This window comes from Ictidomys tridecemlineatus, chromosome 1, assembly GCF_052094955.1.
Source record: "Ictidomys tridecemlineatus isolate mIctTri1 chromosome 1, mIctTri1.hap1, whole genome shotgun sequence".
In the NCBI taxonomy this organism is placed as follows: domain Eukaryota; kingdom Metazoa; phylum Chordata; class Mammalia; order Rodentia; family Sciuridae; genus Ictidomys; species Ictidomys tridecemlineatus.
The window spans coordinates 116,385,570-116,406,707 of NC_135477.1; the positions used below are offsets into that span (position 1 = coordinate 116,385,570).

At 32.5% G+C, this 21,138-nt stretch overlaps 1 protein-coding gene across 1 annotated transcript in view; it reads right to left on the minus strand.

Annotated features, from left to right (window-relative positions):
• Positions 1-21,138, minus strand: part of Tmem232 (transmembrane protein 232) — a 186,356-nt gene that overhangs the window by 114,201 nt on the left and 51,017 nt on the right. The window contains exon 10 of the mRNA XM_078022291.1: positions 12,405-12,583. Coding sequence (XP_077878417.1) covers positions 12,405-12,583 — 179 coding nt within the window. The remainder of the gene's footprint in view (positions 1-12,404; positions 12,584-21,138) is intronic.

Genomic DNA, 21,138 nt, shown 5'->3' on the forward strand with positions numbered 1-21,138 from the left:
AAAAGAAAAGCCACATGTGAAGGAGAAGACAGACTCTTGAGAAAATAGGAACTAATCATGTTGGTTTTTTTCTACTATTCTACAGAATGCATAAGGAGTGTGGAAATATCATTAAGAATAAAAACAAATTTTATTTTAACAATTTCACCATGAAATGTTAACCACGAAGTACATTTCACCTGATGAGTCAAAGATACTCTGAATAAAGGCACATGTTCATTTCATCTGTACATATTTCTTTTTGATATTTTAGGTCATATTCCAGATGGCAGAAAGCACTTAGACATGATGACTTTTCCTAGATGTGCCAACATATGCTGCTGAATTGCCTATACAGAGAAACCTTGCTCATTGCAAGTCTCCCTGGAAGTATTTCAAACAAAGCACATCAGTTAACATTTGTTTATTATGCCACTGTGAGTATATGACAGCCTTTTATTTCTTTCCCAACTACTCAGGCAACAGTTGGGTTTATATTGAATTTGTCACATGAAGGGCTCATGTTTAGGATCTATTCAGAATTTTTTTTTCATTTCAAATATTCATATTAAATATCTAACCTTTCCTCCAACCTCTACAAACATCAAATTTTATGAACAGATGTAAAAAGAATTATGGATGATAGAAGGTTATTATAGACCAAATAAATACAAGATATGAGAGCACATAATGTGGTTGTCATGAATTTACAAGCACTGTAGACAAATAAATGTGTTAAATATAAAATTTTATTCATTAAATTAAAAAATGTATCATATAAATTGCATAGTTGTTTTTAAAGTATAAAAAGAGGCAATTTCTACTTAACTTCAAAATCACTCAGGTATATTTAATCATTGGAAAGTAATCCCTTCCCCCTATAATGTATAGTAGTTATAATTAAAGCTACATGTTGCTGTATATGTAATATAACTATAGTATTGCCTTACATGGCTTTGGAAGCAAGGAATTAGGAAAGAACAAAGGTTGTATTGTAAACAGTCATTTGCAATAACTAAAATAAGAGTGGAATATATATTTTACTTTACAAAAACTGTGTGAAGCATAAGCCTTTATTGTATATGTTTTTAAAATGAAGTAGTGAGGGAGCACCTAGACACTGAAAGTTTTTTAACCACTTGTAAAAGACATCCACTAGCCAGTTTATATCATACAATTTGTCCAAAGAGGTATCACAAGAGAGTGTGATAGATTGGCTGAATGAAAGTTGAGATTAGAAAGTTATTAAGGAAATAAAAGGATGTAAGTAAATAATCTTTGGAGTTTTATTATTGTAAATAAGTATGATAATGCAAGAAAAGGAAAAAATCCTTGAGTTTATCATTCTCATGTTTCACTGTAAAATGAAACACACTTGAAAAAATAATTTGCATAAAAAGACACTTAAATTTATATCTTATCTAGACCAACATAGAAGTCATAGCCAATGAAATCATCTTTCAAAATTAAATTGAGCAGAAAATCTTTCAAATAAATGAAAACTGACAAATATTGCCACCAGCAGAATTTCACCAAAAGATATGAAAGGATTTTCCTCTAATAGAAGAAAAATAATCTCACACAGAAGACCAGGGGCTTAAGAAGGGAGAATAAGGGAAAAAATGTGTAAATATGTAGACAAGCCTTAAGAATAGTGATAGTATTAAACAATACTTATATATTGGTGTCTCTAAACATACTTGCTCATATGCAACCCTTCCCAACACATCCAGATATATATGTATACAATTAAAATTCTCAAATCATAACAGGAGTGAAGCATCCAGAACATGCATACACTTTGGGAAGTTATTTGTCATTGTTTATGAAAGTTGAACATATGCCTTCCTTATGACCTAATCATTTCATTCTTAATGGCTAACTCCAGTCAAGCCATGTTACATATTATTTTTAATAGGACAAAAACATTTGAATGATAGCTATTTTAATATGGTTTAACCAGAAACACATAAAAATTTGCACCAGATGATAGTTACAAAAATACTTTGGTTAGAATTATTTATAATGTCTTGAAATTGAAAATATCCAACATATTTATCAAGAGTACAACTAACAATTGATATATTAAGATACTAAAACAACACATGATATTGATGAATTTAACATAAGATCAATTGAGAAAAGTCAGACAAATACTATATAATGCATGAGTTCATTTAAATAAGCAAATATTATCAATCAGATATTAGTCTTAGGAGAAGGTCACATTGATTAGAAGGAGGTTTAAGAATATATATATCTTCAAAATATTTTCAGTAAATATTCACTTTTTTATATATTCACCCTTGATAACTTAGAGTGATACATATTCAGTTTGTTTAACTTTCTTCTTATGTGTTTTATTTCAGTGAAAATTAGGAATACACATAGGAAATATGTGGAAAATATAGAATGTAGCACATCTTGTAGTGTCAAAGAGTGAGAAAATGCTCCTAAAAGGGGGATAAAAATAAAAAGACAAAATTGAAGAAAAAACTCAAAATACAATAAGAGGTGGTGTATAAAAAGTAGACAGGAATAAACAGGCCACAGTTCACAGTTGGAACAATTTGAACAACATGTTCATTGGATAACCATACAGGAATAAACAGGCCACAGTTCACAGTTGGAACAATTTGAACAACATGTTCATTGGATAACCATTTTGGGTGGAGAGGGAGGGGGTGACTGGGAGGTGACAAGCAACTTGAAGGTTCAAGTGGGAACTACTTTATTGCGAGTGAACTCAGCGGGAACTGAGTGAGAACTCAAAGTAGCGGGCACCCAAGGTAGCAGGAGCCGCTTCTCTGCTGGACAGCAGAGGTATATATACCTAACTAATTACACACAGCTTAACTTAATTAACATCATCTAGATACAGCAGTCAGCCAATAAGGAGTCCTCATCATCTTAATGGCTTGCTGGTGTTGCTTCACAAAACACTCCTGGCAAAGTGCCAGGTGCCATCTTGACTTGATTTGCATCCCCAACACTCGACCATTGAGCCACATCCCCAGCCCTATTTCATATTTTATTTACAGACAGGGTCTCACTGAGTTGCTTAGTGTCTCCTGCTGCTGGAGGCTGGCTTTGAACTCGAGATCCTCCTGCCTCAGCCTCCGGAGCCACTGAGATTGCACCCAGCTCATTGGACTACCATTTAAAGACAAAAGGTCTTTCTAGAGTTTATACAAACCAATCTTTAAAACAGACAACAATGAGTATAATAGACAATTAGAGAAAAAAATGTTAAAATTTTTTGAATTGGCATTTTAGAAAGGAGTAAATCCAAATGGTGAATAAAAGATGAAAAGATACTCAACCATATTTGTAGTAATGAGAAAATGCAAACTTAAACCACAAATTATTCTTTTGTACTAATGAAACTGGCTGTGCAGCAATCCATGCAGAAGCCAGTTTTATGCCAGGTGAGCTCTGTGCGGCCTCCACAAACTAAAATAATTTCATCTCTTTAGGTTTTCTCATATTTTAACAGTTGGTTATAATTCCAACTTTAAATATTCATTGTTTTATTTGTGTGTGTGTGTATTCTTATGATTTCATCAAAAAAATTGCCAAACTTGCAAAACACTATATGTACTATAACAAAATAAAACATAAATGAGGAGTCACAGGAAGAAAAAAAAATAAGAAAGTAAAATGAAGTCCGAAGCAAAGTTAGTATATTAAACTTAGGTAGTAAGAAATGTTAGCAATCCTTCTAATCTACTTGTAATCCTCATTAATATTCATATTTTGTATTTTATAGATTTTATTAAAATAACCCAAGAATTCCATATAGGGGAAAAATCAATGGCAAAATGTTTAAGAGCACTTAGGAGAAGGTCACATTGATTAGAAGGAGGTTTAAGAATATATATGTCTTCAAAATATTTTCATTAAATATTCACTTTTTATATATTCACCCTTGATAACTTAGAGTGATACATATTCAGTTTGTGTAACCATAGAATTATCACATATGGGTTTGAATTTAAGCCATAGTGCTGCTAGCTTGTTATGTATCCATGGGCAAGTTACTTCAGCTTGCAGAATATGTAACACTTTTCATTTAAAGTTTTAATTTACACATCTATAAACTCAAGGTAATATATGTATGTTTATGGAAATTAAATAATTGATGCATATAAAATCCTTAGCGTTCAGCACACAGTAAATGCTTAAATCTTAACTATTATTATTAGTTCCTTTTAAAAATGATAAATATGAAAGAAACAATTTCATATTGAACAATGTATGAGGCTAAAGTCCAATTTATGCAGCTCTCAAACATAAAACTCTTACTGTTGAAAATAATTACCCCAAAACTCAGAGGCTTAACATGACCTTTTTTTTTTTTATCCCACCATTCCACAGTCAGCAATTTGAGCTGGGTACAGCATAATAGTTCTCTTCTCACTGAGCTCATTCATTTATCTGTGGTCAGCTGTTAAATTAGTTGGAGACTGGCTAATCTTGAGGAGGGGACTGGATCAGTTAGGATGGCTTTTCTTGGTTCCATGTTTTGCCTCAACTTTCAACTAGATAATGGGCTCTTTTTTGACATGGCAATTGCAGGGTTCCAAGAGAACAAGAGACAGCAGACCTCAATGTAGAAACATGTTTAAAATCTCTGCTTGAGCCGGGTCAGTGGTGCATGCCTGTAATCCCAGTAGCTCAGGAGGCTCAGACAGGAGGATCAGGAGTTCAGAGTCAGTCTCAGCAAAGACATGGTGCTAAGCAATTCAATGAGACCCTGTCTCTAAATGAAATACAAAAAATAGGGGCTGGTGTTGTGGCTCAGTGGTAGAGCGCTCGCCTAGCACATCCAAGGCCCTGGTTCAATTCTCAGCACCACATAAAAATAAATTTAAAAATAAAGGTATTGTGTCCAACTATAACTAAAAAATGAATATTTAAAAAAATGGGGCACATAGCCAACTCAAGAATTTGAATGTGGACAAAATAATACAAATATAAGAACTCGTGAATAAACTGGAGGTGACTACTCTAAAAATATGTTCTAAACAAGTCATTCAGTACTTTGAAAAAAATACTGGAAACTGTACATGATATTAAGTACTAAACAGTTAAATTTCAAGTAGAGCCAACAAATTTCCACAAAACAAATTCTTCCAATTTAGGATTTCTATTTCTAAGAAATCACCTAAATCACCACTACATTAGATTGGTAATTCAAACATATCTTTCAAATTTAACACCCACTACTGCTGAATCCCAACTAGGTAAGTCGACTGCTGTGTCTGATTGACAATTTTGTTTCACAGTGCACTCACTTCTACTTGGCTAAGGACATGTCCTTATCTGAGAGATGTTCTCTTCGACAATGTCACCTTTCTTCATTGAATCATACTTATAATTTAAGTTTTTGGAACACATACTATTTGAAGATAATAATTTATGTCTTTCTACTATAAGAAAAATTTAGTGACTAAACATCTATCTAAGCTTCTTTTGCATGCTATGAATTTTGATGGGGCTAACCATATATATAATGTTCCAATGTTGTTTTTTTTTATTTCTGGAGACTGTCTTCTGAATAAAACAGCAAAGCTGTGTGTAAAAGTCATTTTTAAGCCTTTTTTTTGCCTCTTACATATAATTAAGCAAGGTTGAATTGATTTTGTAAGTACTCGATAAAGAGATGATTATTTCACATTTTTTACAATTTAAGTGAAAACTTTTATGAAATCTCTTACTCCAAATGTAGTATCTTAGATTAAGAGAATTCAAAATAAATCAAATGGTACTTCAGTCATCAACTAAATACTGTATCATTAACATTTTAAATCATATACTTTATTGTTTGATAATCCAATGGCTCTAATTCTAGCTGACTTTTAAATAAAATCTGTCTAGAGTGAATTGTCTCTTAGTCTATCTAATGCAAATTAAGCTTATTTCTTATATATTAAATATGTATTAGGCCTAAATTAATATAACTGCTTTTAGAAATTTCTAATTTAGATTTTTCTCTGAGGAAAACTTGCCTCCACCACCCATTTACGATTTAAAATGAATGGAAACACTTTTTAAAAGTCTTCTTATTAAACATTGAAAACTAATTAGCACACATAGTGGTTATGCTTTTGTTTATTCTTTTATTCTCAGTGCTCACTGCCTGAGTAATGAGCTCTTTGCCTGCATCTAATATCTAAAATATATTTGCTATGTCTGATTGACTTATGAATTTCAAATGTAATTATCTATAGATATTTACTAAAATCTTGAAGAATGAAGAACATCTTATACCAAATGATTGGCCCAGGAAACAGGCATATAAATAGAATTCTAATTATAGAAATAACAAATTTGAGTTGACTTATTGAGTTATTGTATAATCCATTTGTGGTTTGAGATGGCATATAAAAATAGATGTAAGATTACAGAATAATATCAAAAATTTTTAAAAATCATAGAAACAAACAAACCACAAAATAAAATAAGGATATCTGAGACAAATATATGCCATCCTCTTTTTCTGTTGGAAATTGGTCAAAAATTTGACTCTCATTATTTTAAGCTCCAGGAAACATTCATACAAAATCAGTAAGGTATCAGAGAGTGCATGAAACTAAGGAGAATTGATCTCCTAAACTCTAGTAGTGGGGATATTCTGTGATACAGCGGCCATCACCACAGTAGATCCAAAAATTTTGCTTTTCTGTTCTTTCTGAGTTCTCAATCCAAAAGGAAATCTAAAACTTAAACAGAGTAAAAGCAAGTCCTTTACATTAAAAAAAAAAAACGCTGGTTCAAGTGGGCAGTCCTCTGATTATCTATCTTGTTGCAAGGAAAAAAAAAATCTGAATATCAAGAGAAAATGATGAACTTGGATTTTAGATAGTCCTCCTTAAAGAGTATTACTCCAAATCATGATCAAATAGCAAGAAATTAAGGTTTCCTTTTCTACTAAGACTCTAGAGTGTAAATTCTCTTCATTGTCATTACAATGGCCATCCACATGCTTTGAGGACACATTGACAGAGTGAATTAATCAATTGCCCTTTCTACCTATGAACATTAATTGTATCCTGTTAACATTAATTATGATTGGAAAATAGGTCATTAAGAACATTAAGAAAATTGAATATGTGAAAGCTAGAAAGAACTGAACATCTCAATGACGGAAAAAAAGGATACTTAGGATGACAACAAATTTATCCTGCCTCAAATTAAGACACAAAGAAGTAAAATTTTGTAATTTTAAAATATCATAGGGTGCCATAAAGTATCACAAAATCATATTTGTACCTTCTGAAGAAAATGTATATTGTCATTCGATCAGAACTAGGAAAACCTAGAAATTGAAAAATACATTTTTAACTTTGAGGAGAAGGACTTTGACGTGGGTGAGTCCAGATCTGCCTCTTGTCTAACGCTGAACAGCAAAACTTCTAAGTTAGATAACTAATTAATATATTATGTAAATTGAGATAATTTTGAAAGTCAATCCACAGCTAAGTAGAAAGCAATAGAAAACCCATACTAACATGAGCAATTTGGGGCTTGGTTAGCATGGTCTCACAGTTCATAAAAATCACTTCCTATAAACCACCTCCTCTCTTTATGCTTTGGGCAGTGCTAAGCACTGGCCTTGCAGAGATTAGCACAGCTATCCATTCCATTGCCTAAAGATAAAAGCTGAAGGACCATGAGACTTTTTACACATAGCATTCAGTCATTTTAAAATCTAAAACTAATAATTCAGCACTAAGAAAAAACCATACCAATACCAATCAAGTTTTCCCTCACCTATTTTGGAAACAGATAAATAAAGCCATTTGTGAGACCTTCCTAACATGTTTACTCCATAAGTGCTGTAAACTTTTTTTAAGCCTGTGGTCTCATAGTTTGGCAACAACTTGAAAACTGTCCAGCAAGCAATGAAAGGAGGGAAAAGGAGGGAGAAGGGGAATTGCATGGATGGTGGAAGGAGACCCCCATCATTATACAAAATACATGTATGAAGATGTGAGAAAAAAAAAAAAAAGAATAGCGTTACCTTAGATTAGGCAGGGAGAAGTGATGGGAGGGGAGAGGATGAGATGGGGAGATAAGAAGGATAGTAGAATGAAACAGACATTATTATTACTGTGTGTATATATATGATTGCATGACCAATGTGATTCTGCAACCTGTATACTCAGAAAAATGAGAAATTATATCCCATCTGATTCAAATGTATGATATGTCAAGGTCATTGTGCCTCAGTTTCCTTCCCTGAGAATAAAACTTAATATGTGTAACTAATTAAAGCAAATTTTTAAAAAAGAGAAATTCATCAATTTTCTCTGTAGTTTACTTATTCTTTACTACTTTAAAATATTGTTCAGATATTTTTAATTTCTTCATCTGAAAATACCAACATATACTGTTGAATTTTTTTCTATTAAAGCAAAATTTTCCTGCTACTAGTTCCATTATAGCAGCTACATAATAAATCCTATTTTTTAGAAATATTTAGAAGTATTGTACTGCAGAGTATAATAACTTTTATCTCAATGTCTTTTTCTTTAGAAAACTCATTAAGTGATTTATAATGTTAACTCAATTATCACACGTCTAGTACTAGATTATTATTAAGTTTTATTTTCAGGGAAGGAAACTAAGGCACAAAGATGCCCAAGGTCACCTAGCTACTGTGGTAGAGCTGCCATGTGCACTCAGGTGACCTAGTTCTAGGTTCTGTGTTCTCTATCAGTTTTCTGCCTCCTGGGTTACCTTTAGTAACTAACCTTGTCTGTGAGTACTGTATTTCACTGCATAATCATTGCCACTGCATTAACATATATTTACTAGTATTCCATGTATCCTAAACTTGCACCAAAGGCAGTTTAGTAATACATTGTTTTTTAATAATACTGGAACATTTTTTTAAAAGCTTCACTTAATTTTCACACCCCACTTTTTTGCAAAAATAAAAAATAAATAAAAATAAAGACAAAATCTGAAATGATTATTCAGTGAAATACCATAGTATTAGCGCCCCTGAGCACCCATCTCAAAAATAAGAAAATTAAGATTGTGACAGATAATTTGTCTAGGTCCAAAGTGACTATGTTGAGTTGGAATTTAAATTCTGTTATTTTGTTTCTGTCCCTAAATGCTTTACTAGTCTAATCTGGAACTATGGTGTGGCAAATATTCTATTATTTTTTATGTATAAGGTCAAGAGATTAGTGTGTCAAGAACAATGGTAAATTATAGTGATAATAATGAATACTTTAATCTTGCTTTTCATCAATCAATTTTCTTAGAAAGTCATTTATTGCAACAATATTTGAAATATATTAGCATATAGTTGCACAATGATAATTTTATGATTATTTTACAATTACTTTCTTATTGTTATATTCCCTTTACTCCTCTGTATTTTGACTAATAAATGTTCTTTTAATTTTTTTCTATTATTTCATCTACTATACAAATAGTTTTTCATTTTATTTTTATTTTACCCAAAGAAACAATTTTAAGATGTTTCAGTTTTACGCTTCTTAATGTTTAGTGAGTTACTTCTTTATTGTTTTGATATCTCCCACTTAAATTTTTTCTTTCTTCTTTTTTGAAATTTACAAAAGCCTTTATTGCATCTAGATTATAAATCAATATTTAAAATCATTTGTATTTCTTTTTGTAAATCTTATTTTACTAATTTTTTATTTATATGACAGCAGAATGCACTGTGATTCGTATTACACATATAGAGCACAAATTTTTCATATCTCTGGTTGTATACAAAGTATATCTTTCTTTTTTCTTTTTCCTTTTTCTCTTTTTGGAAATGCTTTTACACTATTGCCAGAAGCTTACTTCTCTGTCTTCTGTAGCCATCTTACTTCTTCCTAGCCATCCTCTTCTCTTGCCTTTCTCTCCTTCACTTCTCAAAGTCTGCACACAGTGGCCTTCTTGATCTCTTAATAAGCAAACTAATTCTTGCCTCTGAGCTTCTGCAGTCTTTTCTATCAGAATTTACTGCTTTTCTGACCACTTCACTCTCACTGTTTCGTTCTTGCAAATACTGCCATCTGGAGAGCCTTCCCTGACACTCCAGCCAGGGCATCTACCCCAACAGGACTCAATAACATTCCAGTGATTTTGTTCTATTTCATTTTCTTCATGGCTGCTATCAGCACTTAATAATTATATTTTAATTTGTTGGGTTACATTTTAACTGTGAGTTTCCCCAAACCAAACTCTATAATTAAGAGAATATATATCTGCTCTTTACACTGTATTTCTAGCACCTAAAACAATGGCTAGTGTTTAAAAATAGGTTACTAAAATTATTCTTATACTTGTTACTATTATTTCTTAAGGCATGTTTTAATTTTCAAGTTTTACTGATTTTAATAATAATTTTTATTTTTAATATTTTATACATTTGTTATTAATTTTTAAATATTAAATTTAATCATAAGAGGTGATCTTAGTATTTCTTTTAATATTTAAAATGAACTTACTTGCAATTATTAGTTAAATATATATTTAAAAAATCTACTAAGGGTATCAGCATATAACATTGAAATAAACTACCTCTTGGGGGCAAGGGAGGCATGGGGAAATGTTGGTCAATGTGTGGTAGTTAAATAGGAACAAGGAGTTCTGATGTGCTACTTCACAACAGGGTGACTACAGATAAAAATATTGTCCTGTATATTTCGAAAACTTATAAGAAAGGATTTGGAATATTTTCATCATAAAGAAGTGACACAGTTTTGATGAGATAGATATGTTTAACCTGATTTAAATATTACGCAATGTGCATATGTATCAAGATATCATATCTTGCCCATTAATATGTATAATTTTTATGTTTTTCAATATTGGTTAAAAATAAATTTATCTTAAAATTTAAAAATGCTTTTGTATTTTCTTTACTGACATACATCTTTAAGTGTTATTACTATACTAAAGAAAGTAGAATATGTTTGGGTCCCCTCACTAACTAAAGCATGTGCTTCAAATTTTTTAACTTAGAAACCAGGTGATAAAAGTTCCATTTTCAAACACATTTGTCAAACAGGGTGAGAAGCCAGGACAGAGTTGCAAAACTAGGGGGCATATCAATAAAGTGATCTTTGACTTTCCCTATTTATTTTTTATGTTTGTTGAAATCACTGAAGTTAGGGCCACTTTTAGCCTTTCTCTGATCCAGTATCATAATATGACTGTGTTCAACCTTCTTCCTGGTATTTCTGCCCATTGAACTACAGAAGAAGGACACAATCAAGAGTGAACACATGTTTCTAGATTCCTCATACTGGTAAAAATCATAGAAAAGCCCCTTATTCCTCCGATTTGAATCCTAACCACAGCCCCTCCTGACAGCTGTTAGCAGGACGTGGTGAAAGTGCTTCTATATGCATCTTTCCACTGCATGCCCTAGCAAAAACCCTAAAACTAGAGATATGTTTTACTCCTTAAAACTTCCATACTTTCCAAGGTTTTTCACCAAATTCTCTGAAGAGAGAAAAAGAATAGGGGATTTGATATCTCACTTCACTCTAACACCTATTTCATGTCTACCAGCACTTTCCACCAAATTTGAGTTCTGTGGTGAAATCATTCCTTGCTAATGGGTATTTTTATAGATTTGTTGAATTTATTTAATTCTGTTTCCATTAAAGGTTTTGGAGGTCTGGTTTTATGCCACCATTTAGAGTTCAAACTCTCTTCAAACAAAAGTAGCTCAATGTTATGTGGATGCCAGCACACAACAAGTGTGGGGATGGGGATGAATAAAAGTTCAGTGGGTTAGACAAAGTGGAAATGAAGGGAAAGGAGGAAGGATGGGAAGAGGAAAAACAGTAGAATAAATCACACATAACTTTCCTAGGTTCATAAATGAATATACCTCCAGTCTAACTCCACATCGTGTATAATTGCAAGAATGGGGTCCAAATTAGGATAAGTTATACTCCATGTATGTATAATATGTCAAAATGCACTCTATTGTCATGTGTATCTAAGAAGAAAATAAAAGCCAGCCTCAGCAACTTAGTGAAGTACTAAGCAATTTATCAAGACCCTGTCTCAAAATTAAAAAGAAAAAAAAATTAAAAGGGCTGGGAATGTGTCTCAGTAGTGAAGAGTCCCTGAATTCAATCCCTGGTACCAAAACAAACTAACAAACAAAAAACACATTATTTGGTTGTGCTTTTTATCCTATTATTTGTTTCGTCAGAAACTATAGTCTACAAAATTGTGGGGAAAAAAAGAAAGAAAAAAGAAGAAAAAGAAATATAGGGTAATGTTCAGTTTTAGAAACGGTATTCTCTACTGTGAATCACCAATATCCACTGAATGTGAACTTTTTTTGTTCATTCTTTGCATAAAGAATAAATTGACAAGCAAGATAACTGATGATAGAAGCACCATTTTTAGAGCAGTATTTTTCTTACCTGGGCTATGTTGATTGCATTTTGGATTCGTTCATCTTTCTCATAATCCTTTGTTATTTGTAATGTTTTCCATATCGTGTTTCTAAATCCATCTTGTTCCTCATCATCCCGAAGTTCCCACAACATTTTTACCATGTTATACACTAAGCCATAGTAACCAACAAAGATCACTTGGTGACCTGTTGAAATAGAAACATTCTTTGGAAAGTTTTTATTTTATTAATCTTACTGTAGTATAGCTAGGTGGGGAAAAAACAATTTTATCAAAATTCATAATAATAGTATAAAGTCTGAAATTACAAGCTTTGGAAATTTTTGACCCTTAACTGATTTTATTCCTTTGTAACAGCACACAATATCTAACATCCTAACCATTTGAAAATATCAGCTGAACCCAACTACTACACCTCATAAATTAGAATATGCATGGGTAAACTGTGAACCACATGGAAAAACAAGTCCTTAAAATTCAACTGAAGAGGAATTTGCTTAAGGCAGGATAAACACATAATCTACCAGAGTGAATTTTTATAATAAATCTGGGGAAAAGGAAAAAAATCACTTGCCATTGTAAAACAACAACAACAAAATAACAAAGCTCTATTAAACTTGGCATTTGAACCAAGAAGAAAACTTAAAATAACACAAAAGGCAAAAAGAAATTACTGATACAATTATTATTTGGAAGATTTTTTTAGATAATAAGGACATAAATAAATTGGAATAGGAGAAAAGAATACTGAATGCAAAGAAGATTAAAAATATCTAAGATACCTCCCTTTAAAACTTTTGGTAGCAATTAGCAATTTATATATATCATGAAGTTCCACTTTCAAAATATGTACTCATCTTACAGAAAGGAGGAAGAAGTTTATATTTACTCTTTATATTAAGTATTTAATCTTTATCTTAAATATTTCTTACCTAACTATAGTATACTGCTATGCAGCAATATTCAGAAAAAGATAATTCTGATTTAGGTACAGATAGAATACATAAATAAGAGGAATAAAAAAATACACTCCTCAAAGGGGAGAAAAACTTATTTTATTCAAAGAGCAATGTGAAAATACTAAGCCTATTTGAAGAACAAGAGCAATAAAATGCTGAGAGAGGAAGGTTAGAAAGGCTTAAGAGCCCATTAAAATTCATGTTGCACTTTTCCTGAAAGTCCTGGTTATAGTCCATATAACACTGGGAAGCATCAGTATCCTCCTTAAATAAGAATATAAGCACAACTTGAAAAGCCAGATCTTCAACTTTCTCTAATTCAATCTGATGTACTGGGGAATGATCTTGGCCAAATTATATTGTTATATCATGTGCATATACAAATATGTAGCAACAAATCCCACTGTTATGAACAACTCTAATACACCAAATAAATATGAGAAAATGAAAGTTAATGATAATAATTACTATTATAGCTAGCATGCATGGGAATGCCATCTAGTTGCCCCAGTTCTTGTGCTCACTACAGTCTTGCCATGTAGATCTTATTATCTTTAGAATGAGAAATTGGAATATATGGACCTATAAACATATGAACCTCCCTTGAATCAAAGAGCTGATAAGTGAGTGCCATCTAATCTTGTTCCATGAGGGACACTCTTTCCAACTCAGACAAGTGCTTTCCTTTCCATAACCCACCTTCCATTCCATTCATACAAAAGGATGAAACTAGAAAGTAGAAAGAGGAAGCAAAAGAGAAAACATGTACACGTTTTAGAAATGGAGAAGGAAGGCATATTTCTAGTTTTCAATCTTTTTTTTTTTTTTGAGAGAGAGAGAGAGAGAATTTTAATATTTATTTTTTAGTTCGGCGGACACAACATCTTTCTTTGTATGTGGTGCTGAGGATCAAAGCCAGACCGCACGCATGCCAGGCGAGCGCGCTAACACTTGAGCCACATCCCCACCCCTAGTTTCCAATCTTAAGGTACCTTCTACCCTTTCTGTCATTGGTACTTTAAGAGAGAGTCAAAGATGCAAATATGAAGCTACAATGAAGCAGCTTGTTCTTGGGGAAATGTGATTTTCTCTTCATAACAACTTTATTCTTTAAACTGGTGTACTGCAATATTTGACATTATATAAATACGAAAAATACCTCATTTGAATGATTGGTAATTAACATTTTTGCTAGAAAATGAAATTTAATCAAGAAATACGAATTTACTTTTTAAACTACTTTCTTTGCCCTTGGATGAAAGAAAGATAACCTGTGGCTTCAAGTAGTTAATGAGTCTAGAAACAGAATAATTTGTATGAGAAGGTAGAGGGCAACAGTTCATGAAAAGGTGATGGAATCAATCTACCAAAGCAAGGGATCAGTGAGAGCTGGAAGAGTGAGGAAGGGACTTAGAGAAGGTGAGACCTCATCAGACCTTGTCTAAGAGGTAAACCTGGAAACAGCAGAGGAAGACATTGAGGGATATTTCACTGGGTGGACACCTGGAAAATGTTAGCGCTATGAATAACTACATACTAACTTTCTGTCTGTGCTTTCCTCTTCCTGTCTTGTCCAGACTGCTTCACCATTGGTAATCTAGGTTGTGAAAAAAATGACTTTGTAAATCTATCATTTTGCTTCCCTGTTTATAACTTATCCATAGCCTTTTGTCCCTATGTAAATTCCAAATTGCATAGCCAGACAATTACGGCTCTGTCTTTCTAATCTTTCTGAAATACATATATTTCAACTCTTCTATTTTCCCCCAACTTGCAAATATACTACATTAAGAAAAAAAAGATTGAAGTTCTTGAATACACACTTAATTCTATCTTCTAGTCTTAATATAAACTATTCCATTGACTTAATCAGAAGTCATTCTGTCCAAAAATATTTCTATTACTATACTATATCCATTCTTTTACATCTTTTCATTAAAAAGTCTTCTCTGAAAGAGAATTGTGTCCATGGTTAGCTATTAGCTACATCCCTTGTACTTACTAGATAATAACATATCATATTATAATTGCCTATTTCACCTACAGATTCTAAACAATTGGAGGATGGTATTATATTTTATTCTCTCTTATGCTCCTAGCACTTACCATAATGCCTGCAACATAGTAGATCTAATTTCTAAAAGTATGTTCACTGAATAAGGGGAATAGACAGAGTAAAAAAGTGTCTCCATTTACCTGGGACTGAGGGGTTTCTTAAAGCACAGAGCTTTCAAGGACAAATGGGAACAGGGCTAAGTAAATCAGAACAGTTGGACCAGTAATAGGACTTCCAGCAGAGAGGTAACAGTAAGGAAAGACAAGAGAAGATGATAGTGGGTATCTCAAATTGAGCTTGAGTGGAGAGTTCTTATTAAAATAGTTGAGATTCGATAGCTCAGGATAAATGGGGTCAGATTAAATGATGGATGTTTGAGCAAAGGAGTAATGTTATTCCTGCTCAATGCAGTGTTACGTCTAGTCTATTCAAGCAATAAACTGGGAAGCCTATATGGGAGTTTTATGAGGTAATCTAGGTCTTCACTATGATGAGCAGCAGGAGACTAGAAAGGAAGGGACAAACTTAAGTTACCGTGGCGAAGGTCTAATAAGACTTCTTGCTATGAGGGAGAAGAGGGAATGAAAGGCAAAGGAGAAGTTCGAGTTGAAGCTCAGGAGACTCAAACAATAATGAAACCACTTTTTAAAAAAATGAGGAGATTGTGAAGATAAGACAATTCATACAAAGGAAATAAAAATGTGGAAAATGTGGCATGGGTATGAGAGAATACAATTTTTAATAATCTGTAGCTTGTTAAAACATGGCTGAAATGCAAGTAAAATAGCAAGAGTGAGGGTATTGATTTGTGAAGCATTAGTGAAACATAATGACTGAATTCAATATGAGTGAGAAATAATTTTGAGTTTTTAAATGAATAATACTGGAATTGTGAGCTTCAGTAAAATAGCTTTCAAACAATATTATAAATAAAACATGCTGTGCATTTTAACTCATTTCTCATTTATTTAGATACTCCCAACATCTTTACATTGACAAGAATGGTTAAAGTACATACAAACCAACTTCCATCCATATATTTTAAATTTGTTTGAAGATTAATGTTTGATAAAACTACAACTGTTTAATTATCAAAGTGGTATAATTTGATTTTAGAATTTTCAGGACCAATGTTGAGCCGTTATATACTCTCTGATAATTATGTCTCAGTCTCACAATTTCTTTGAACATTCTTTTTATGAGTCTAAAAGTGAGCTTGTTCACCTGTTGACTTAAACACCAGTGAAGTACAGCTGATGAATAATATTTGTAGGGAGAATCTAATTGATTGACAGTAAATGAGGAAAAAAACCTTATAAAGACAGATGGTGTGTGTTGCAACTGTCATAAAAAGTAGACCGTGTTCTCATTTGCACGTCTAGACATTTGCTGAGAAGCATGCCTGCTCTGAAGTTCCTCATCCAGGGACCAAGCTGTAGCATAAGGCACTCTTCTGTTCTGCTTTCAGTGACCCTGTGGCAGCTATCAAAGATGTCACTTTAAATATACTGCAAGAAACAGGATCTGTGTCTACAGCTAAGCAGACAGTATCCTAGGAAATAAAAAAGCTGAACCAAAATAATAAATTCTTACAATTTATTAAGAAACTACTCTATTTGAAAACCAATACTGTGACCCTTTTTTGGTAACAATGCTACATATTAGTGGTTGTATTCCTTGGTAGCATTTAATTGCCACACTAGATGTATAGATTGCAAATATTCAGTGGACATGAAATATAAACATTTCTACTCATATGAATGTGCATAAATGACAACAGCTTTTACAATTTTGACAAATATAATTTGACACCACAGGATCAAAAGTGTCACTGAAAGGTAACTGGAATGTCAGCTGTGGTTCAAAACACTGTATGAAATGCCACGTTGCATGAAAGGAAGCAGATCAATGACCAGAGTTGGACAAGAACCAGTCATCCAGCCATGCATTTAACAAACACCTACTGTTCTTTGTACCAAAGAGAAAGCAACATTACTGCTTTGGGGATATTTAATTCTGGTGGAGAAAGACAGAAACTAAAAAAGTATATTAAAAAATATCCATTCATAATAAGTGTTATGACAATAATGGAAGATGGTGATATGACCAGCAATAACTAGAAGAAAACGCTATTATAGACAGTGAAAGAAAGACTTCTATGAGGAGGTGATATTTGGGATAAGCTCTGATGGATAAAGGAAAGTTAACCAAACAAGGATCTGAGGAAATGCTTCTCAACAAGGGGTCAGAAAATGCACCGACTTTGCTCTTAGAATAGCATGATAGTTTGAATGCAAAGAAAGGAGAGAATGGATATAGCTGGGGGTTCTGGGACAGATCAGGTACATTTGTCCTTTACATGGATAAACTCTGAATGACCAGAGGCAATTTGTATACTATGGAAAGTAATTAATATTTTATTATTAATATATTTAAAAGCTATCATAGCATTTTATTTTCACTAATTCAAAACCAAGGGTATTTACTAAATAGTATCCAAAATCTAATTGTCTCTTGGTAGAATACTTTCAAAAGGTAAATTTTTCCCCCCATATACAGTATGATTTTGTTAGTTAGCATCCTCATGTTGTACATTACATTTCTGGACTTGTTAATCCTATATATCTGCTACTTTGTATCACAGCATTTTAAAGAAGGGGGGAAATGAACTCACTTTATCTTTCTGGCTTTTTGGTAGAAAATGGATTTCAGTGGGCATAAGAGAGGGACAAGGAGATGTTCAACTTTTTGAAGTAATCTAGAAGCAAATGATGATGGCTTGAACTTGGGACATATAACTAAAAAATTAACCTCAACTAAAGGCAGGACTGGCCTTTGTACTTGGTCTGGTTTTAAGAATTGACCTCATAGGTCTTGGAATGCTCTTCCTGATAAAAATGTCTTTGTTTCCCTTGGAGTCTTTGACTCTTGATAGATAGTTTGTAATAAAAATGTGATTTCTGGTGGGGATGGCTTGGGTCACATGGAATTAGCTCAACCTCTGAGAGGAGTAACATGAGGGCCAGTCATGTAGCATGTAGCCAACCAAATACATGTTTGACCGATCCCCAGTAAAAATCATAGATACAAAATCTTGAGTGATCTTTTGTATGAGTATTCTATGTGTTTTACATATATCATTACTAGAAGAAGAAAACGCTGTCCATGCATTGGCAGAGGACCATGAGAAGCTCTGTGCTTGGAAATGTCCTTGACGCTGCCATACACACCACTTTCCTTGGCTGGTTTTAATCTGTGTACATTCATAGTCAGACACCATAATCAGGAGTAAAATGGCTTTGGTATCTTTAGGGAGTCTTTTCAAAAAATTATCAAACATGATCGTCATGTCAGGGATCCCCAAACTTACAGTTACTGCCAAAAGACAGCGTAGTTCTAAGGTCTCCCACAATTCACAGGAGATAATATTAGAGACAAAGACCGGTAGAAAAATTGGAAAAGTATTTTGGATCCATAATAGGGTGAGCAGAAAATCTAGGGCACTCTTTATTTTTAGAATCGTGTTAGACTTAGAAAATGAGGACGATATATCTATAATTATATATTTTATGTGTACATAACACAACCATATGTAAATATTAGTAAGAATCATTTTGTATATATAATCACAATGGGAGTTCTGGGCAAGATCAGGTACATTTGTTTTACTATAAACACTGAACAAATACCCAACATAATAAATTGAATAAATGGAAGAGAACTAAGTTATTAATAAATGCCCACTTTTTTGCAGGTAACATTGAAAACCAAAGACAAAATGTCAAATGATTCTTTTATTAGAATGTGGTAGTTGACTGAAACAGGATGTCAAGTAAGATGTCAAAATGTTCATGAATAATTAGGTAATTGAACAGAACTTCTTTTCTTAAAATTTCATAATCTTTTCCAACAGTCAATTATGGAAATCTGCTAATTAAAAATAATTATTTCTGGAATCATAACTGAGAATCAAGGATAAAAGTAGTTCTTTTGTGTTGTTGTTGTTCAAGACCAACTGTGATTTTTTTATAAATTAACTAAAGAAATATCAGACTTCTGACTCTTGGATTTATTCTAAATTTCATTTAATTTAAATTATACCACAAAGAAATATAACTTATCTTAATAGCAGCAGATAATTTTCACAGATTTTTGTCTTCCAAGGGCCACAACAACAAAAAATAACAAGGATAATCTTGGATACTTAAAAAATTAATAATAATTGTATATTTGTAAATACCTATGTTATATACAAAAAAAAAATCTTTTAAGACCCACAATGTTGAAGAAACTAAATTTCTGAGAGATATGGTAAGTTACTTAAATTCATCCAGAACTTGAAAACTGAGCTGTGATTCATCACAAGTTTCTGGCATCCCAAATTTCTGACACCAAGTCTAGTACAGTGTCCATATCTTCTCCTAAAACTGCATCCTTTAGCACTATTTTGGCATTATTTTTCCTGATTTCTGTACCTAAATTTCTCGTCCATCAACCTGTTTAGAGACTTTTATCATACCTCCCATTTGATACCTAGTTTGGAATGTCTTTTTAAAAAGTGAAATATGATTGATAACATCAGTAAGATGGCAGGATAGAAAGTACTGGACTCTTCCCCAATATGTGGATATTCCAATTCAATATGAACACATGGATCAAGTCCCAGTGTCATCCAGAAACTAGTCCGAAGATGTCTGTACACTTGGCAAGCATGAATCTAGCCATTCCAAATACGGTAGGAAAAGCAGAAACACCCTTGTGTCATAACCCCTACCTCCAAAGCAGAGCACCATACAACCAGAAAGGAACAACCAATTGAAAAACTCCCAAGTGTAGGGAAAAAATTGACATCCAGATTCAGGAGGCCAAAATGACCCAAAATTAGAAATTCACACCAAGACACATTCTATTCAAATTTTTTAAAGTCATAGACAGAATTTTCAAAGAAGCAAGAGAAAATAAATTGTTATGTACAAGGGATCCTACATGAGACTATCGGCAGAATTTTTAGTAATAACCTTGCTAGTCAGAAAGGACTGGAATGATATAGTTAAGATGTTGAGGGAAAAACCCCTGCCAATTAAGAGTACTATACCTAACAAAACTTCACTTTAAAAATGAAGGATAGAGTTTCTAGAAAAACAAGTTGAAGGAGCACATTTTACTACTAGAATTGCTAAAGGGAGATCTTCAACTTGAAACAAAAGAAGGCAAAACAACAATTTATGATAGCATAAAAAAGAACAGAATTCATTGGTAAAGGTCAATAGATGTGCAAAGGTAGAATAGCATATTACCCTAATGGTAATGATTAAATTAATGTTAATTCTATCATAAGAGTTAAAAGAATTATAAAAAAATTAAAAATATGCTCATAGATGTGCAATATAAAGAAATACTATTTATGAGATTACAGTCCATAGAAGGTTAAGAAAAATATTCTAATTTTTATGAGATTGAAGTTAAGCTGTTATCAACTTAAATAATTAGATATATTTTAAATAGCCCCCATTGTGTCCTCAAAGAAAATACTTATAGAAGTCACACAAAAGAATTAGAGAAAAGAATTAAAGTATATCAACACACACACACACACACACACACACACACACACAGATAAAAAGAGGAAAAGACAGAGAAACAAGGAAAAGAATGACAAAAAATAAATCCTTTCAAATGAATAATTACTTAAATTTAAATTAACTAAATGCCACTGGAAGACAAAGG